Source organism: Uloborus diversus, chromosome 7, assembly GCF_026930045.1.
Source record: "Uloborus diversus isolate 005 chromosome 7, Udiv.v.3.1, whole genome shotgun sequence".
Lineage (NCBI taxonomy): Eukaryota > Metazoa > Arthropoda > Arachnida > Araneae > Uloboridae > Uloborus > Uloborus diversus.
Genome location: NC_072737.1, coordinates 147,692,884 through 147,708,066, shown reverse-complemented (window position 1 = coordinate 147,708,066; position 15,183 = coordinate 147,692,884). Strand labels below are relative to the sequence as shown.

At 34.0% G+C, this 15,183-nt stretch overlaps 1 protein-coding gene across 3 annotated transcripts in view; it reads left to right on the top strand.

Annotated features, from left to right (window-relative positions):
• The first annotated feature begins 2 nt into the window (after positions 1-2).
• Positions 3-15,183, top strand: part of LOC129225866 (adenosine 5'-monophosphoramidase HINT2-like) — a 28,175-nt gene continuing 12,994 nt past the window's right edge. The window contains exons 1-2 of one of the 3 annotated variants that reach the window (XM_054860389.1): positions 3-104; positions 1,423-1,560. In XM_054860389.1, the coding sequence (XP_054716364.1) occupies positions 42-104; positions 1,423-1,560 (201 nt within the window). In that variant the 5' untranslated portion in view covers positions 3-41. Of the gene's footprint in view, positions 183-374; positions 681-1,422; positions 1,561-15,183 lie in introns of those variants that run through there. The other 2 variants (XM_054860388.1, XM_054860390.1) reach the window with 2 other exon arrangements.

Here is a 15,183-nt window from a genome sequence, read left to right as displayed (position 1 = left end):
CATCCGGTGAACATGTAGTGTTTAAAACAAGACCTTAAAAAATGTATCGTATTCCGTATCAAACAGTTCGGACATTTTTACCGTCACTTTTCAAAATTCGAGGAGTACATATTTTTAATATTTTAATTTTCTTCTTTTGTTTTCAAATGTATAAATGTTGCGAGAATAGTTATATCGATGAGGTAGATAATGTTTTTTAAGTTTAAAATAGGTGTCTTAATTCTTTAAAAATAGCTATATCATTCCCTCTGTTTTCTTCGTTTCTTGCCTAAACCTATCGTGCAACATATAATAGTAGATTTCAAGACAAAAATTTAAATTCTTATCTTTTTCTTTTCATCATATTAACTACAACCATATAGCGTAACCTGGATTGAATTTCGGTCCTGGTCCAATCCCAATATATAAATATATCGATACTGCTTAATATTTTATTCGTATAATTGCATATATAAAGTTTAAAAAAGAGAGAGAGAAACCCAACCCAATAATAGATGTCCTCAAATCTCATTTTGCTGAAGATCATCTATCAAACTAATAGTTCTGATTTTTACAGCGTTTTTAGATGAAGCTACTTTCAACAAAAGAATTCCGACCATACTTTGGCTTTGAAGTTACTTCTTTTCTGGCACTGTCGGTGCCAGAACGGTATTTTGCCGTGACAGGATTTTTTTTGTGAAGTAATATATGTTCTTTTTTTAAATGAAAAGTGTTGAAAGGAGGGGGGGGGGGGGTATGCTTTGTAATTTAATATTCCTTATTTTATACCCGGAGTAGGAAATATTTAAAAACTCAAGTTTTCTTTTATCATACGAGTCCAACAATTATGTGTAACAAAATTAACATTTTTAATTTTGAATTTCTTTTTGCTCATTTCAGGTAGGGTCCTAACCTCATGGACCCTCTCCTTGACTACACTACTGACTATAACGTAATAAAATATTTAATAGGTTTGGAGAGCTGTGCTGAAAAATTTTTAGATCAACATTTGTATTATGTATAAAATTAGATTAATCAATGGTATGAAGTGGTAAAACATTTTACTTTGCAAATACATAAATTAAAGTATGCATACATGAGAATACAAGCATGATTATTCTTAGGAACTTTACATATTTTAAACTCAGACTTTTTTATAAATTTTTGTTCAATTTTATAATGATAGGTGAGCGAGACTGTATAAGAAATGTTTCATTGCAAAGTTATACTGTAAATATTAAATTTTTTTCTGAGAAATGGCATATATTTTGTACAGATCTATACTTAGCTACACAGCAGTTAGAGAAGCACTGTTGCCGATTGACTAAAACATTAAAATTATATTATAAATTTCTTTGAAGGATGTGCAGAAAATTTTAGATATATGACAAGTTTAATAATGTTTTATGAATTAAATCATTGTTCACATTTTCAAAACATCAGTTTCAGATGTCAAGTTGTAATGGTGAAAGTGAAGTAGACAAAGCTCGAACAGCAGTGAAAAATGCATTAAAACCTACAATATTTTCAAAGATACTGGATAAAACAATACCAGCTGATATATTGTATGAAGATAATAAAGTAAGTTTTTTACTTATTGTTAATCATTCATTTTTAGAAGAGGTAGAGTACCTATTAATGTTGAAAGAACTAAAAATAAGTATGCTTTAACAAGAACATCAATAAAGAATAAAACTAATAACAACCTTTGAAGTGGAAATGATCTGTTAAGAAACAACATCAATGAAAATTGAATATTATAATTTATTGCACATGCTTGTGTTTGAAGCTACAAGAGATCTTTATCAATTCAACAGACATGAGTGTATGGATTCAGTGTCCAACGTCAACTTTATCTAGAAAAAATATCTCAACTCAAAACTGCAGATATTTGAATTCATCCCTAACTCAAAAGCATGATTTTTTGTCTTCTATACAGAGCCGGCCTTAGCAGATGCGGGGCCCGATTTGAGAGATCTGACGGGGCCCTAAACAGAACGGTGATACAAATTCGAGGTGCCGACCGATTTTTCTGATTCGGGCAAGGATTCGAAACTGCCCGAATTGTCCGTCTTCCTTCAAATTTCTACATCACATTTCATTTTTTTTTAAAAAATTTTTTATTATTATTAAAGAAAAGAATGAATGAATGACCACAAAAATAAGTATAAATTTTAAGAACGTAAGAAAAATAGCTCTGAGAATATATTTATGCTCAATCATATGCGTTTGGTACAGGAGAAAAGGGGGGTGATATTGTGGGATTTTAACATGATTGATTAAATTAATTCCAAAAAATGTGGGATATGGCCTCCAAAACCGGGACGGATGACCACTGTAGACTTTCTTCTTTCAATTAAAAGTTCGTTTATCGTGAAATAACACTAGAAAAGTCCATTTAGTTAGAATTTTATTTTCGTGGAATAAATCAATCCACCCATAAAAAATCATTTTATGTATCGATCATTATTGTGCAACTTTGAGAATATGAAAAGTGAGGGGGCAATTCCCTTCACCATTGGCAGTGAGCGGGCGGTTGCTCCCCCCGTCCGAGGAGGGGGGGGGGTCCTCTCGTACGAGCCGCCTACGCAATTTACAGCTTAGACGGAAAAAGAAAATGCACCAAAATTTATCAGTTCTAAAAAAGGAATTTTAGACTACATGCAAAAAATCAGCCGTCTTTGGGATGTCAGAAGTGGAACGGAATTGCAGGGAACGGGGGAGCTCTTCTTGGGTAATTTTTCGAAATTGAAGTTTAAAAACAGCAGTTTTGGTACGGAGACAAGGGTTTGGGGGGGGGGGGGGTGGCGTTAGAGGTCAGATAAACTACCCAAGGTCCCCGGAAGGGTCTTCAAAGCCGACGTCTAAAATCGCAAATTTGGACAATTCTGTGTAAAATGAAGGGAAAGGAGTAAGGCGGAGGTTCCCTGCCTACCGAATTATTTTTAAAATTTAAAATAACTTTAGATTAGTTTTGGTAATGATAGGAAATTAAGGGTTCCTCTAAAAAAAAATTTCCGGAATTTTAGTCCCAAGGTGATGTTGATGAAAATGGAGATGAAAGGAATTTGGTGATCTCCTATCGAGGGCTTTAAGGCGCAATTTTAGACTGTCGTTGGTGACGTTAGGGCATTCAGTGACTCTTCGAAAATTTTTCCATATTGAAGTGTTAAAAACTCAATTTTAGGCTCTGTTTGGAAACGATGGAGGAAAAAAGAAGAGATTCTTCCCTTATTTTTTTTCGAAATTGAAATCAGTTTTATGCTATCCAAGAGAAAGAGGGTTCGAGGGTTCTCTCGTAGTAGTATTTTCTGAAACGAAAATTTTAAGCTATTGTGCTGATTCTAAAGAAAGGGGTCATTAGTTAGGAAAAAGGTTTCAGATAACTTTATCAGAAAATAATTTGAAATTTAAATCTTAAAAGCACTATTTTAGGCTGTCTTTGCGGCAGGGGCGTGCACAGGGGGAGGAGGAGCAAGAGATGGGGCATCTGTTGTCCCGGGCACGAGCCTGAAGGAGATCCAATATTTTTTAAACGAGGGGTGAAATATAGGGGTAAACAATATAAAAGGGAGGCCGGGAAAAGTCATTTGTGACGGCCCAAAATTTCTGTGCTTTGGAGACGTTAGAGGAGAAGAAAGGGAGGAGGGTGGTGAAACTTATGAATTTTCCTTCCTTGGAAATCCTTTAAAATTGAAACTGAATGATGTACTTTTAGTCAGTTTTTTTTATGATAAAGTTGAGGTAAGGAGTAGCCTCCTCCTGAATTTTTTGAAATTGAATTTTAAAAACGCATCTTCAGTCACGTTAGGAGATATGTCAGGATTTGGTGGATGCCCCAAGAAATTTTTTGGGTTTGAAGACTTAAAAACCTATTTCCAGGCAATATGTAGAAACGTTAGAAGATTAATGGCAATTTGCTTTATAGAATTGTTATGGAGACGTTTTACTACGCTAATAAATGCACGCAGTATTTGAAGTATCTTTTGTTTGCTTATTTTTCAGAATTGCACCTACGTTAGTGTTAATTGTGTATTAAAAAAATTGTCATTACTGCACAGTTTTAAGATTTTTTATCAACACAAATGAAGAAAGTAAAAAAATAATAAAAGTAAATATATAAATGAAATAAATTAAAAAGATTGCTTTGGAGATTCCTGAAATTTCGGCATCTCGGGGGTAAATTTCCGCATTGCCAATGTGATAGTAAGATCCTGGGATAGGGGCCCGTATTAATTGCTGATAATCATTAAAAATTTGTACTTTGGTTCCCCACTACCTAGTTCCTTTCTCTTGACCGAAAGTTATAGGGTACAGCGGGTATGGTCTATCTTAGATATGGATTTAAAAATGTTCAGTCGGCCATATGTTTTTTTTTCTTCTGGAAATTTATCTGATACTACTAGTTTCAGATAGGTTTCTAGGGACAGATATTTGCTTACTTTAATAGGGTGCTAAAAGTCTCGGGGAATCCCCCCTACACCCTTAATCACACTGAAAGTAGCTCCATACCCCCAGCTTAAATATCAGTTAAGTATATTATAATTATTATCAGTTAGGTTCATTTGAACTTTTTATTTTCTTTATTTTCTTGTTTATTTTTGCAAGGGGAAATTTTTTTTTTAGAGCGGGGCCCCTGCTGGCGCGGGGCCCCATTGGGCTCTTTTGCTCTAATCGGCTTAAGGCCGGCTCTGCTTATATATGTCTGTAATAGTAACATTTCTCAAGCTACAAAACTGAAATCTAGTCATGTAACAAGCATTTTACAATATAAATACAACAACTAGCAACAGGCTCTGGGCCCAGCTAGGCCAGTCCTAGTCAGTTTACTAGTCCCCAGTAGATATCAATGGCCCTCTTAAAGCTATCCAGCCCCCTGCTCATTACCGCCTCTTCCGGTAAACTGTTCCAAGTGCCAAACACCCTACTAAAGCAGTAGTTTTTCCTGATTTCCAAGTTAGCGTAATATTTAAATAGCTTAAAACAATAACCCTTTGTCCTGCTTTCCGTGCAAAAATTTAATCCATTAACATCTTTCATTTTGATTAAGTTAAATAACTGAATCATGTCCCCTCTGACTCTCCTTTGTTCCATGCTATACTATTAAGTCTGGTATCATAATCTAAATCTGAAAGTCTCCTTACTAGTCTAGTTACCCTTCTTTGAACTCTTTCCTATACAGAAATATCTTTCTTCAGATAAGGCAAACAAAAATGAACAGCATACTCGAAATGAGGTCTTACTAAACTTCTATATAAAGTCAGAAGAACCTTCTTATATTTGTTTGAAATAGATCTATTGATAAACCCAAGCATCTTATTGGCCTTGTTACTTGCAATGCTGCACTGTTGACTAAAATGAAGTTTTTATTTATTAAGATACCCAGATCCATAACATTTTCTGCCTGACTAATGACTGAATTTAAAGTGCTCCAAGAACAAAGTAACACCATCTCGCATTCTATGGCATGACTTCTATTCTTGGTGACGCTAGAGCGTCATTCAATTACAAATTTGGCTTTTATATGATGATTGTTATTAAACTTATTTCAAAAACTTTTTCCCATTAACGTTAATTACTTCTTTCCAGGCCCGTGTCCAGGATTTCATAAAGGGAGGGGTTTTTGGTTTCAATAATTTTTCATTCATTTCTGCATTTTCAGGAAAACACAACGGTGTGCCAAAAATTATTCATTTCTGTTTGATGGTCACAATGAGGGACAAAACGGGGAGTCAAATTCCTAGAAGATTTCGCTTTAAGTAATATTACCATATCTGTTATTGTATTTTCTCGGTGGAACGTCGTTTATCGGCCCCCATTTAACCGGGATAAAATTTGTAGAGTTAAAAGATATATACCAAACCAAACCCAGTGGCACATTAGCCCATGGGGACTAAGGCCTACTGTGCTCATATCAGTCTTCCTGACCTAGGGCTCTGGGGTGCTAGGCAGATGTTCCGGTTAGGTGGTCATCATAACGCGTAACCTCCAGGGTTTAGTTCCCAAGCGCGCTTGGTACTCATTTTATCAGCCCACCAAAGGGATGAACGGCTAAGTCAACACACAGGGATAGAACCCGGACCTGTGGCATGGAAGTCTACCACCAGGGGCGGACTGGCCACGTGTGAAATGTGGAATATTCCACATGGGCCGTCCTTAACTGGGGCCGTTTTCTGTGCATTCAATGTGTACGTACCATTTTCCCCAATTTTATTTAAAAAAAAAGTTCTTAGCTAGGCCGGCCGTTCTTGTGTCGAGGGCTGCATCAGCCAGAACTGCTCTTTTTGTTTGGGGGGGGGGGGGGGGGGGGGAGGGAGAGGAGGACGGCCGCTCCTTTTTCAACGGTCACTCTCAGGACGTTAGTCTGTTCTTGCCTATAACTATTACCGTATCTTGTTACGTAGGGAAAACGAAACAATGTCTTTGTTGGGTGGTCTTCGTCCGAAGCGAAGCCTTCAGGGTCCATGGGTGTCTCTCGTATCTGTTCGGGATTGATGTTTCCTGGAATTCTGGTAAGGAGTTTTATTGGGGATGGGGATCTTTTTTTGTGGCCATCAGAGAGGATCTGAGACTGTCTGGGAAAAGATTACATTAAACCTTTTTCTAATGAAATAAGAGAAAGGAGCCATCCTAAGAATAGAATGTATAGGAGCAAAACGTCTGCTAAAAAGCTTTTTTTTTTTTTTTCATTTTCATCCTTCGTTTTTTTGTTATGTTTCTCAGCACTTTGCAATAGATAGATCCATGACTTTCTCAACCAATTAGGTAATTTTGAGATCTCCTCAATTTCGTCTCCGAGGAAAAAAACGACTCATTTGTTATACACCGTGTTGACTACTCAATGGGATTGCATGTGTTTTAAATCCAACGGTGACAAGAATCTTTTTTAGGTAAGTTTAATATTTTTAATCATCATGTGTTTTTTATTTATTTATTTATTTTATTTTATTTTATTTTATTTTGTCATCAGCACTTTAAATAATAAGAACTTGAACTATCGGTTATAATTATAACAAATTGACGGTGTTACACAAAAATGAGTCAACCCACCAAGCAGTACTTTTGAGTAAATTGAGTTCTAAGCTGAACTTCATAGATGACATATTAATTCAGAATTTGGCTTAAATTGTCTTTGTATCCGCGTAGTGTATCAGTTTATCTGCCAACATATGTGAATAACTCATTATTTTTTTGAAAATTTTTGTTGGATAACTCATTTTTGTATATCACCGTCCACTTCATCTATTTTCGTTTAGCAAAGATAAAATTCACAAAAGTACAAACAGTATAAATATTTAAAACAGTGATTTCCAACATTTTTTTATCCGTCGCCCCCTTACCTTTTTTCTTGAAAAAAAGCAAATTTTAGATTAACGTAAAATCGATATTAGTATTTTTTGCATACAGTGAAACCTGTGTAAGTTGACCACTCGTGGTGCAGTACTTTGGTGGTCAACTTAGACCGGTGGTCAACTTATAAAGGGCAGTAATGATTTTTTGAAATATTTTTTTGTCATTTCTCGCACCGTGTATTCATTTTTCGAGGAATTCACCCTTATTGCTCTTTCTGTTCAACTAACTTTCATTGTTTAACATTACTGAAAGTGAAACCATAATTAAAAATACTATTCAAATAGTTTTGTTATTTTTTCCTTGTTTTAAACTATATTAGACACCGTAGTTTTAGAAATTCCATATGTGCCAGCTAATTTTCTTTGGCTTTCTACTTTTTCAATTCATTTTAATATTTCATAATTTTTATTAATTTCAAGTTCAACTAACTTTCTTTTTGAAGCCTTTTTATGTAACACTTATAGCACAAAGAGCAACAAGCTCGACTCTCTCAGTTCATAAAGGCAAAATTAAAATGTCCTATATCTTAATCCCTTGCACCCGAAGTGAGCCAGACGGGCTCTTTAGCAAGCTCATAGCTGCGTCCCCGCAGTGCGGGGGGCTCACTTCCTCAAGGGGACTAACGGCCCTTAGAAATTCAAGAAAAAAAGAAAGAAAAACTAGCATTAAGACTTATTAACTTTACAAATAAACACTGCTGGTCACTAGGGAGATGCCCTACCCATTTTGTTGCAGAGGGCCCAAAATGTACAGCCCCGGGCCTTAGCACAATTCCAGTATTGCCGCAACCTATTGCAACTGAAAGAAAACACTTTGTACTTTTCTACTGACACCTATTTTTATTGAACAAAGTACAAAAAACTATCTCAAATAGAACAACAAAAGAAAAATAAGGTTGGAGAATAAAGAGCAGCATAAGCTTTATGCTGCTGTTTAGTTAGTAAAATGCTAGTCCGTCATCAAAGCATTAAAAACATTCTTAGAAAGCTATCAAATAATAATAATAATACAATAATAATAAATTAATAAATAATAAAATGAAATAATTTACTGAAGAAAAATAAAAAAAAATAAACCAAGTGGTAAGCTTACAAAGGGGTTTTTTACAATACTCCAAACCAAATTTGGCGTACATTAGTGGTCAAGATAGACAGGTGGTCAAGTTAGAGGTTTTCCTTCATTTTATAAGATAGGACTAATTCCGTTCCTGACAAAATAGGTCAACATAGACAGGTGGTCAACTTACAAGGGTGGTCAACTTTACAGATTTTACTGTACTTAATTTTAATTTAAAGCCTAAATACTGTACCAATTTGATCCACTTATTGTTACACAAATTTTTTATGTTTTTTTTCAAGAGTAATTAATTTTTTAAGGGAGATAATAAACTAAGATTATTAATGTACTTTTCAAAAACAGCAGAACATTTTTTTTTTTTTCCTTTTTTTTTTTGGCATAAAATTTAGGATTTGGAAGAATAAAAAACTTTGGCAGTTTAAACTTGAAGAAAAAAAAGAAGAGAGAGAATGGTTTGTTCCGGTGTCCAGAACCTGCCCTGAATACAATTCGTATGCTTGTCCAAGATATGAGGATGTGCGTGCATGGCCCTCCTGAATTTAATTCATTTCTTTTTTAAACTCATGATTTTTTGTCTAAACTCTGGACCATCGATTTTGCATACGTTTTCACTTTCGATATCTGCTGTTTTGTTTCAATTTTTAAATTCTTATGATTTATGTTTATTATTATTAATAAACACAAATTATTAGAATTTAAAAATTGAAAAAATATAATGATTTATGTTTATTACATATGTTTATTATTATTATTATCATTTAAATTTTTGTTTTGAATGTTCATTGCCCCCTGAAGGAACCAAATCAACCTTTTGGGGATAATCGCTTCAGGTTGGAAACCACTGATTTAAAATATACTGGATATTTCACTTGATTAGAAATAAAAAGCAAAATATCCTTTTCATAACGTTCTCTTGAGGACTTTTGTTAATTTCAAAATGAATATCAACTTAAAATTTCAGTTGAAAATCAGCAATTATGCTATAGAATTTGTAATTCATATTGAAAGTTATCCATAGGCTTTTATGTGATTTGTTTTGATTTTTAAAGAGAAAATGTCTTACATTTTTAGATACATCTATTTAATTCATGAATTGTTTTTACATTTAGCTTTAAATTTTATGACGTAGTAACATTCCTGAAGTAAATTTCAGTTTTGCTGTTAAATAAACAAATTAGTTAAAGAAAGAAAAAAAAAAAAAGAGAGAGAGAGAGAAAGTGAGAAAGGGTTTACGCTACAGTAACCAATCATAATTTCCTATATTAAGTTGGTGTTTTGTGTTTCATATAAACAATCTTAATGAATTCTTAAAACAAATTAATAAAGTGTAAGGTTAAACTCTAGTTGAACATATTTACTTGCGAAAAAGAATACGCACATCTTATTGCTTTTCCCAATACATTTCTCCGTTTTCACTTTAAATCTTGGAAGCTGATAAATAAATTGTTCATACTTGAAAACGTTGAGAGTCAGTGGAATATTATTATTAAAGGCAAGTTAATATGTAGCATAGGCCACACATATACCATAAAGTACAAGCGCGGCCAGAACTTGCCTTCTGTGGGGAGGGGAGGGGAGTTTGGTCATTACCATCTTTATATGCATATAAACTACCTTATTAAAATTATTGGCAATCTAAATCTACGTTAAAAACAAGGGCCCGGGGAGGAGACCGCAATCCCCCCACCCCAAGTGTATATCCCGTGATTTTCAATTTAGTTCTAGAACCTGACAAATAAATTTCATTTACTAGATAACATTTTGAGAGATACCTTTGAAAATCAGTTTTCTCACTGAGACAAATGGCGACTTTTTCGAGCGAAACTCTTTTTTTTTTCGTAGAGTAATTCGGGCTTATCCGATATTTCCGATCAGTTCTCACTGTCTCATGATCTGGGATGTATTCATTCGGAACTGATGTATTACGTTTGGTTTACATGAAATTTTTCATTAGTTTGAATACGATTTTAAGAAGACTTAAAAAAAAAGAGTTTTTTCTAAAGGGTAAATAGTACCGCTCATGGCCATATGAGTTAGTGAGAAGCGAATGCCGGACATAACGGATGTTTTGTCCCTCGGACGTTTTGGACCTGGACGTTATATCCATGGACGTTTTGGATCTGGACGTTATGTCCGGTTCCCAGTGAGAAGCAAAGGGATGCAAGAGGCAAAATTGAAAATTTGGAGATAACCAGTACAAATGGTAGGTGGACCCCTTCTCTATCTTGGGGAAAGAGATAGTACTATTAGCAGCCCTGGTAGGTGCCGCTGTATAATATGATTTAGAAAAAAAAATTCAATGAAAGCCTACCTAGGATGTGATCTTTATACGAGTTTTACTCAAAACTTGAAAATGTCTACTTACACCCCTTTGCTTCTCACTGCCTCAAATGTATTACGTTTTGTTTTAAATAAGATTTTTATTCACTTTCACATAAACGAAATACTCTTAAATGCGGATTTTCAAAGAAGCCACACAGTTTTCACAGTGGTTTTTTTATTGCGTAGAGCAATTTAAGCTTGCAAATATTTTTTAGAAAGTTTGATCCTTGAAATATCATCTGTATATTATGGACGTTTGCTGTACGCTTGGTTTAAATCAATCTGCTCACTAGTTTGCTTGAAATAAAAAGTTAAATTAGGATTTCTGAAAAAAAAAATCTTGGTATTTCAGCGGGGGGAGAGAGGTGAGGGGGTGCTGGGGGGGGGGGAGGAAATTTTTTTTTTTTTTTTTTTGAAAAAACACACTAGAAACTTTTTAGGTTTGGAAAACTACATCCAAACTTTTTGAGATGGGGCCGGCATGAATTTTTTTCCACATTAAAAGTTTAGGGCCAGTCCGCCCCTGTCTACCACTGAGCTACAAGGGTTCAAAAAATATATATGAACTTAAATAATAATTGTAAATTATGATTGCTGCAAGAACGGAATTGTAAATGCGACAAATATTCGGTGTTTGTTTTGATTAAACATACAACTCCTGCATAGAACATTCAATAAACAGGCATCGCAGCGTTCCTATATTCCTATATTTTCCTATATTTCTGAAAAAGTTCCTATTATCCTATAATTCCTATATTTTCCTATATTTTCAATTTCCGATTCCTTTTTTTTTTTTTTTTTACTTTCCCCTAGACTTTTGGCTACCGCCTTTTCCGCGATCCACGTGCAGCCGCCATTTTATCTTTCCTACTGTGCAGGGCTCCCAAATGGTTCGCTTTTCCCGCCAAAGTCCGTGTTTTATGGTAAAGTCCGCTTTAGACTTTTAACATTATGGTCTGATTAGTTCGCTTTTATATTGTTTTTACTTAAATATCAGATTTTAAAAGTTTTTCATTTCGTTAAAAGTTACTGTTCTCCCAAGCACGCCGCCGCAGCGCGTGTTAAAGTTCGTACGCCCATGAAAAACCTTGAAAAGTTCTTGGGGGAAAAAAAGAGGTCACACACACACACACATTTTCTAGTGTTTGAAAACCTTGAAAAAGTATAAAAAGTTTCTTTATTGCTTGAATTTATTTATTGTTTGGATTGTGCTTGTAATTCTTTTAAAAATATTTCATTAGTGCAATTTTCTGAACATATATATTCGATATGATTTATCGCGAAAAATTGCTTTCGTGTTTGAGGTTTCAATCCTTTTGCATCTTGTTAATATTTTGATTCTTTTTACAATCCAAAGTGATTTTGACATGTGCTTACCTCAGCTTAGCTTATTTTTCGTTTAATTTCAATAATTAATGAAGGAATTATTTTGGAAACCATGGCAACATTGAACTTACTCGGCTCGGACTTCGTGGAAAAATGCTTCTCGCTTTTGAAATTTCAATCCTTTTGCATCTTGTAAATATGTTGATGTTTTCCACAATTAGAAGTTATTTTAGCATATGCTACTTTAGTTTAGCTTATTTTTCATTTGATTTTAATAATTAACGAAGGAAATATTTTGGAAACCATAACAATAACATTGAGCTTATTCGGACTTCGCTGAAAATTGCATCTCGCGTTTGAAATTTCAATCCTTTTGCATCTTGTGAACATTTTGATGTTTTTGGCAATTTGAAGTTATTTTGACGTATGTTTCTATAGATTGGCTTATTTTTCGTTTAGTTTCAATAGTTAACGAAGGAAATATTTTGGAAACCATAACAATAGCATTGAGCTTATTCGGACTTCGCTGAAAATTGCATCTCGCGTTTGAAATTTCAATCCTTTTGCATCTTGTGAACATTTTGATGTTTTTGACAATTGGAAGTTATTTTGACATATGTTTTTATAGATTAGCTTATTTTTCGTTTAATTTCAATAGTTAACGAAGGAATTATTTTGCAAGCCATGGCAACATTGAACTTAATCGGATATCGCGGAAAAATGCTTCTCGCGTTGGAAATTTCAATCCTTTTGCATCTTGTAAATATTTTGATGTTTTCCACAATTGGAAGTTATTTTGACATATGCTACCTTAGTTTAGCTTATTTTTCGTTTAATTTCAATAATTAACGAAGGAAATATTTTGAGAACAATGACAACATTGAGCTTATTCGGACTTCGTGGAAAATAATTTCAATCCTTTTGCATCTTGTAAACATTTAGATGTTTTTGACAATTGGAAGTTATTTTGACATATACTACTTTAGATTAGCTTATTTTTCGTTTAATTTCAATAATTAACGAAGGAATTATTTTGCAAGCCATGGCAACATTGAACTTAATCGGATATCGCGGAAAAATGCTTCTCGCGTTGGAAATTTCAATCCTTTTGCATCTTGTAAATATTTTGATGTTTTCCACAATTGGAAGTTATTTTGACATATGCTACCTTAGTTTAGCTTATTTTTCGTTTAATTTCAATAATTAACGAAGGAAATATTTTGAGAACAATAACAACATTGAGCTTATTCGGACTTCGCGGAAAATAATTTCAATCCTTTTGCATCTTGTAAACATTTAGATGTTTTTGACAATTGGAAGTTATTTTGACATATACTACTTTAGATTAGCTTATTTTTAATTTAATTTCAATAATTAACGTAGGAATTATTTTAGAAACCATGGTAACATTGAACTTACTCGGACTTCACGGAAAATTGCTTTTAATGTTTGAAATTTCAATCTTTTTGAATCATGTAAATATTAAAATATTTTGCCCAATTGAATGTTATTTTCCCATATTCCAACTTAGATTAGCATGTTTTAGGTTTAATTTAGTAGAAAATAAATAAATTTATTTTATGGGAAGCATGCCAACATTGAACTTGGTTCGTGAAAATTTGCTTCTCTGAGCTTTCAATCGTTTTGCATCTTATAAATATTTTGATATTTATGGCAATTAGAAGTTATTTTGACATGCTACGTCAGATTAACTCGATTAAATTTTTACTTAAATAACTAAAAAATTAATATTTTTTGTGTTGCTTAATTCAAGTTTATTTAGTTTTCCAAACTTAATTTTGATTATCATTAGCTTATTTTCGGTTATTACTGTTTCTTTTTTTTGTGTGGGAGGGGGAGGGGTATTAAATTTAAACAATTGAGCACATAACATTTTAAAGTAGCGTCTGTATATGAAATAAAGTTCAATTATGTAATTATATGAAGTTGAATTTGTACATCATTTCATTGTCATGATGCCTGCTGCTGCTGTTGTTGTCGTGTGCCAGGTAGGCTGGCAATTTGGGGTGCACTGCTTCACTTTTCCAACTGTAGAGTAATTTGGTGTGAAGTCCGACTTCTACAGTACACACATGCCATAAGGACCCGTTTATAGGGGACAAGGACAGGAGAGAGAGTACGTCCATGCCCGAGCCGGGATTCGAACCCGGACCTTCCTGTTTCAGTCAGACTTCTCTGACCACTAGACAAGGCAGGTGACATGATGCCTGCTAAAGGGGGGAATTCCCCCCCCCCCCATAAAAGTTCAAAGCACTCATGGCCCTGCAATCATGGATTATTTTTTTTAATGTAAGCTTTATGATTCTTAAAAATATACTTTGAATATGAAAATTGCAAAACTATGCCTCATGTGATCTGCTTCTCTTTGTGATAGAGAATTTCAGACATTTTTAGGGAAACTTTCAATACAGTAGATCTGTTTGGTGTGTGATAGATTCATATCGGTGGAGAAGGGATATAATGCTATTAAGAAGCATTACAATACAGAAAAACACAAAAATAATTTTAAACTATAGAAAGATGAAGCACAGCTTCATCTATCCTTCAGTGAGACTACCAGCATCCCTGGTTCAATTCAAAATGTATCATTACGCCCATTTAGTTCTATGGAGGCTGCCTTAAGCGCTGCGCTAAGTGCCTTCCCCCCCCCCATCCAAATGTTTGTGTAAATAATATTATTCAATGGATAAGAAGATCAGTTGTGCAGAAGGTGATAAAGGAATTGTATCATTAAAAATCAGTATTATGGTTAATTAACAAATTATTTTCAGGGATTTAGCAGCAGGCAGCTAATTTGCCTTTTGATGCTTCCTTGGGTTTAAATGAATGGTCCTCTCAAGATCCTCTTTTTAATCCTAACTGGTCCTCTTTAGTCCTCTTTTTGATTGAAATTGGTCCTCTTTTACCCTTTTCTAAAACTAAAATGTGTTGGGAGCCCTGCATTAGTTTCTAGAAAAGTGAAATTTTATCTGCACAATTGCATTCGATCCTCATTGATTTGGAGGCTTTGGTATGAACTTAAAGAAACAATTTTGATTACTAAAATGCAGTTTCCTAATGACTTCTCATTTATTTATTTTGAAGTAATTTAAAAACCTATTTTAA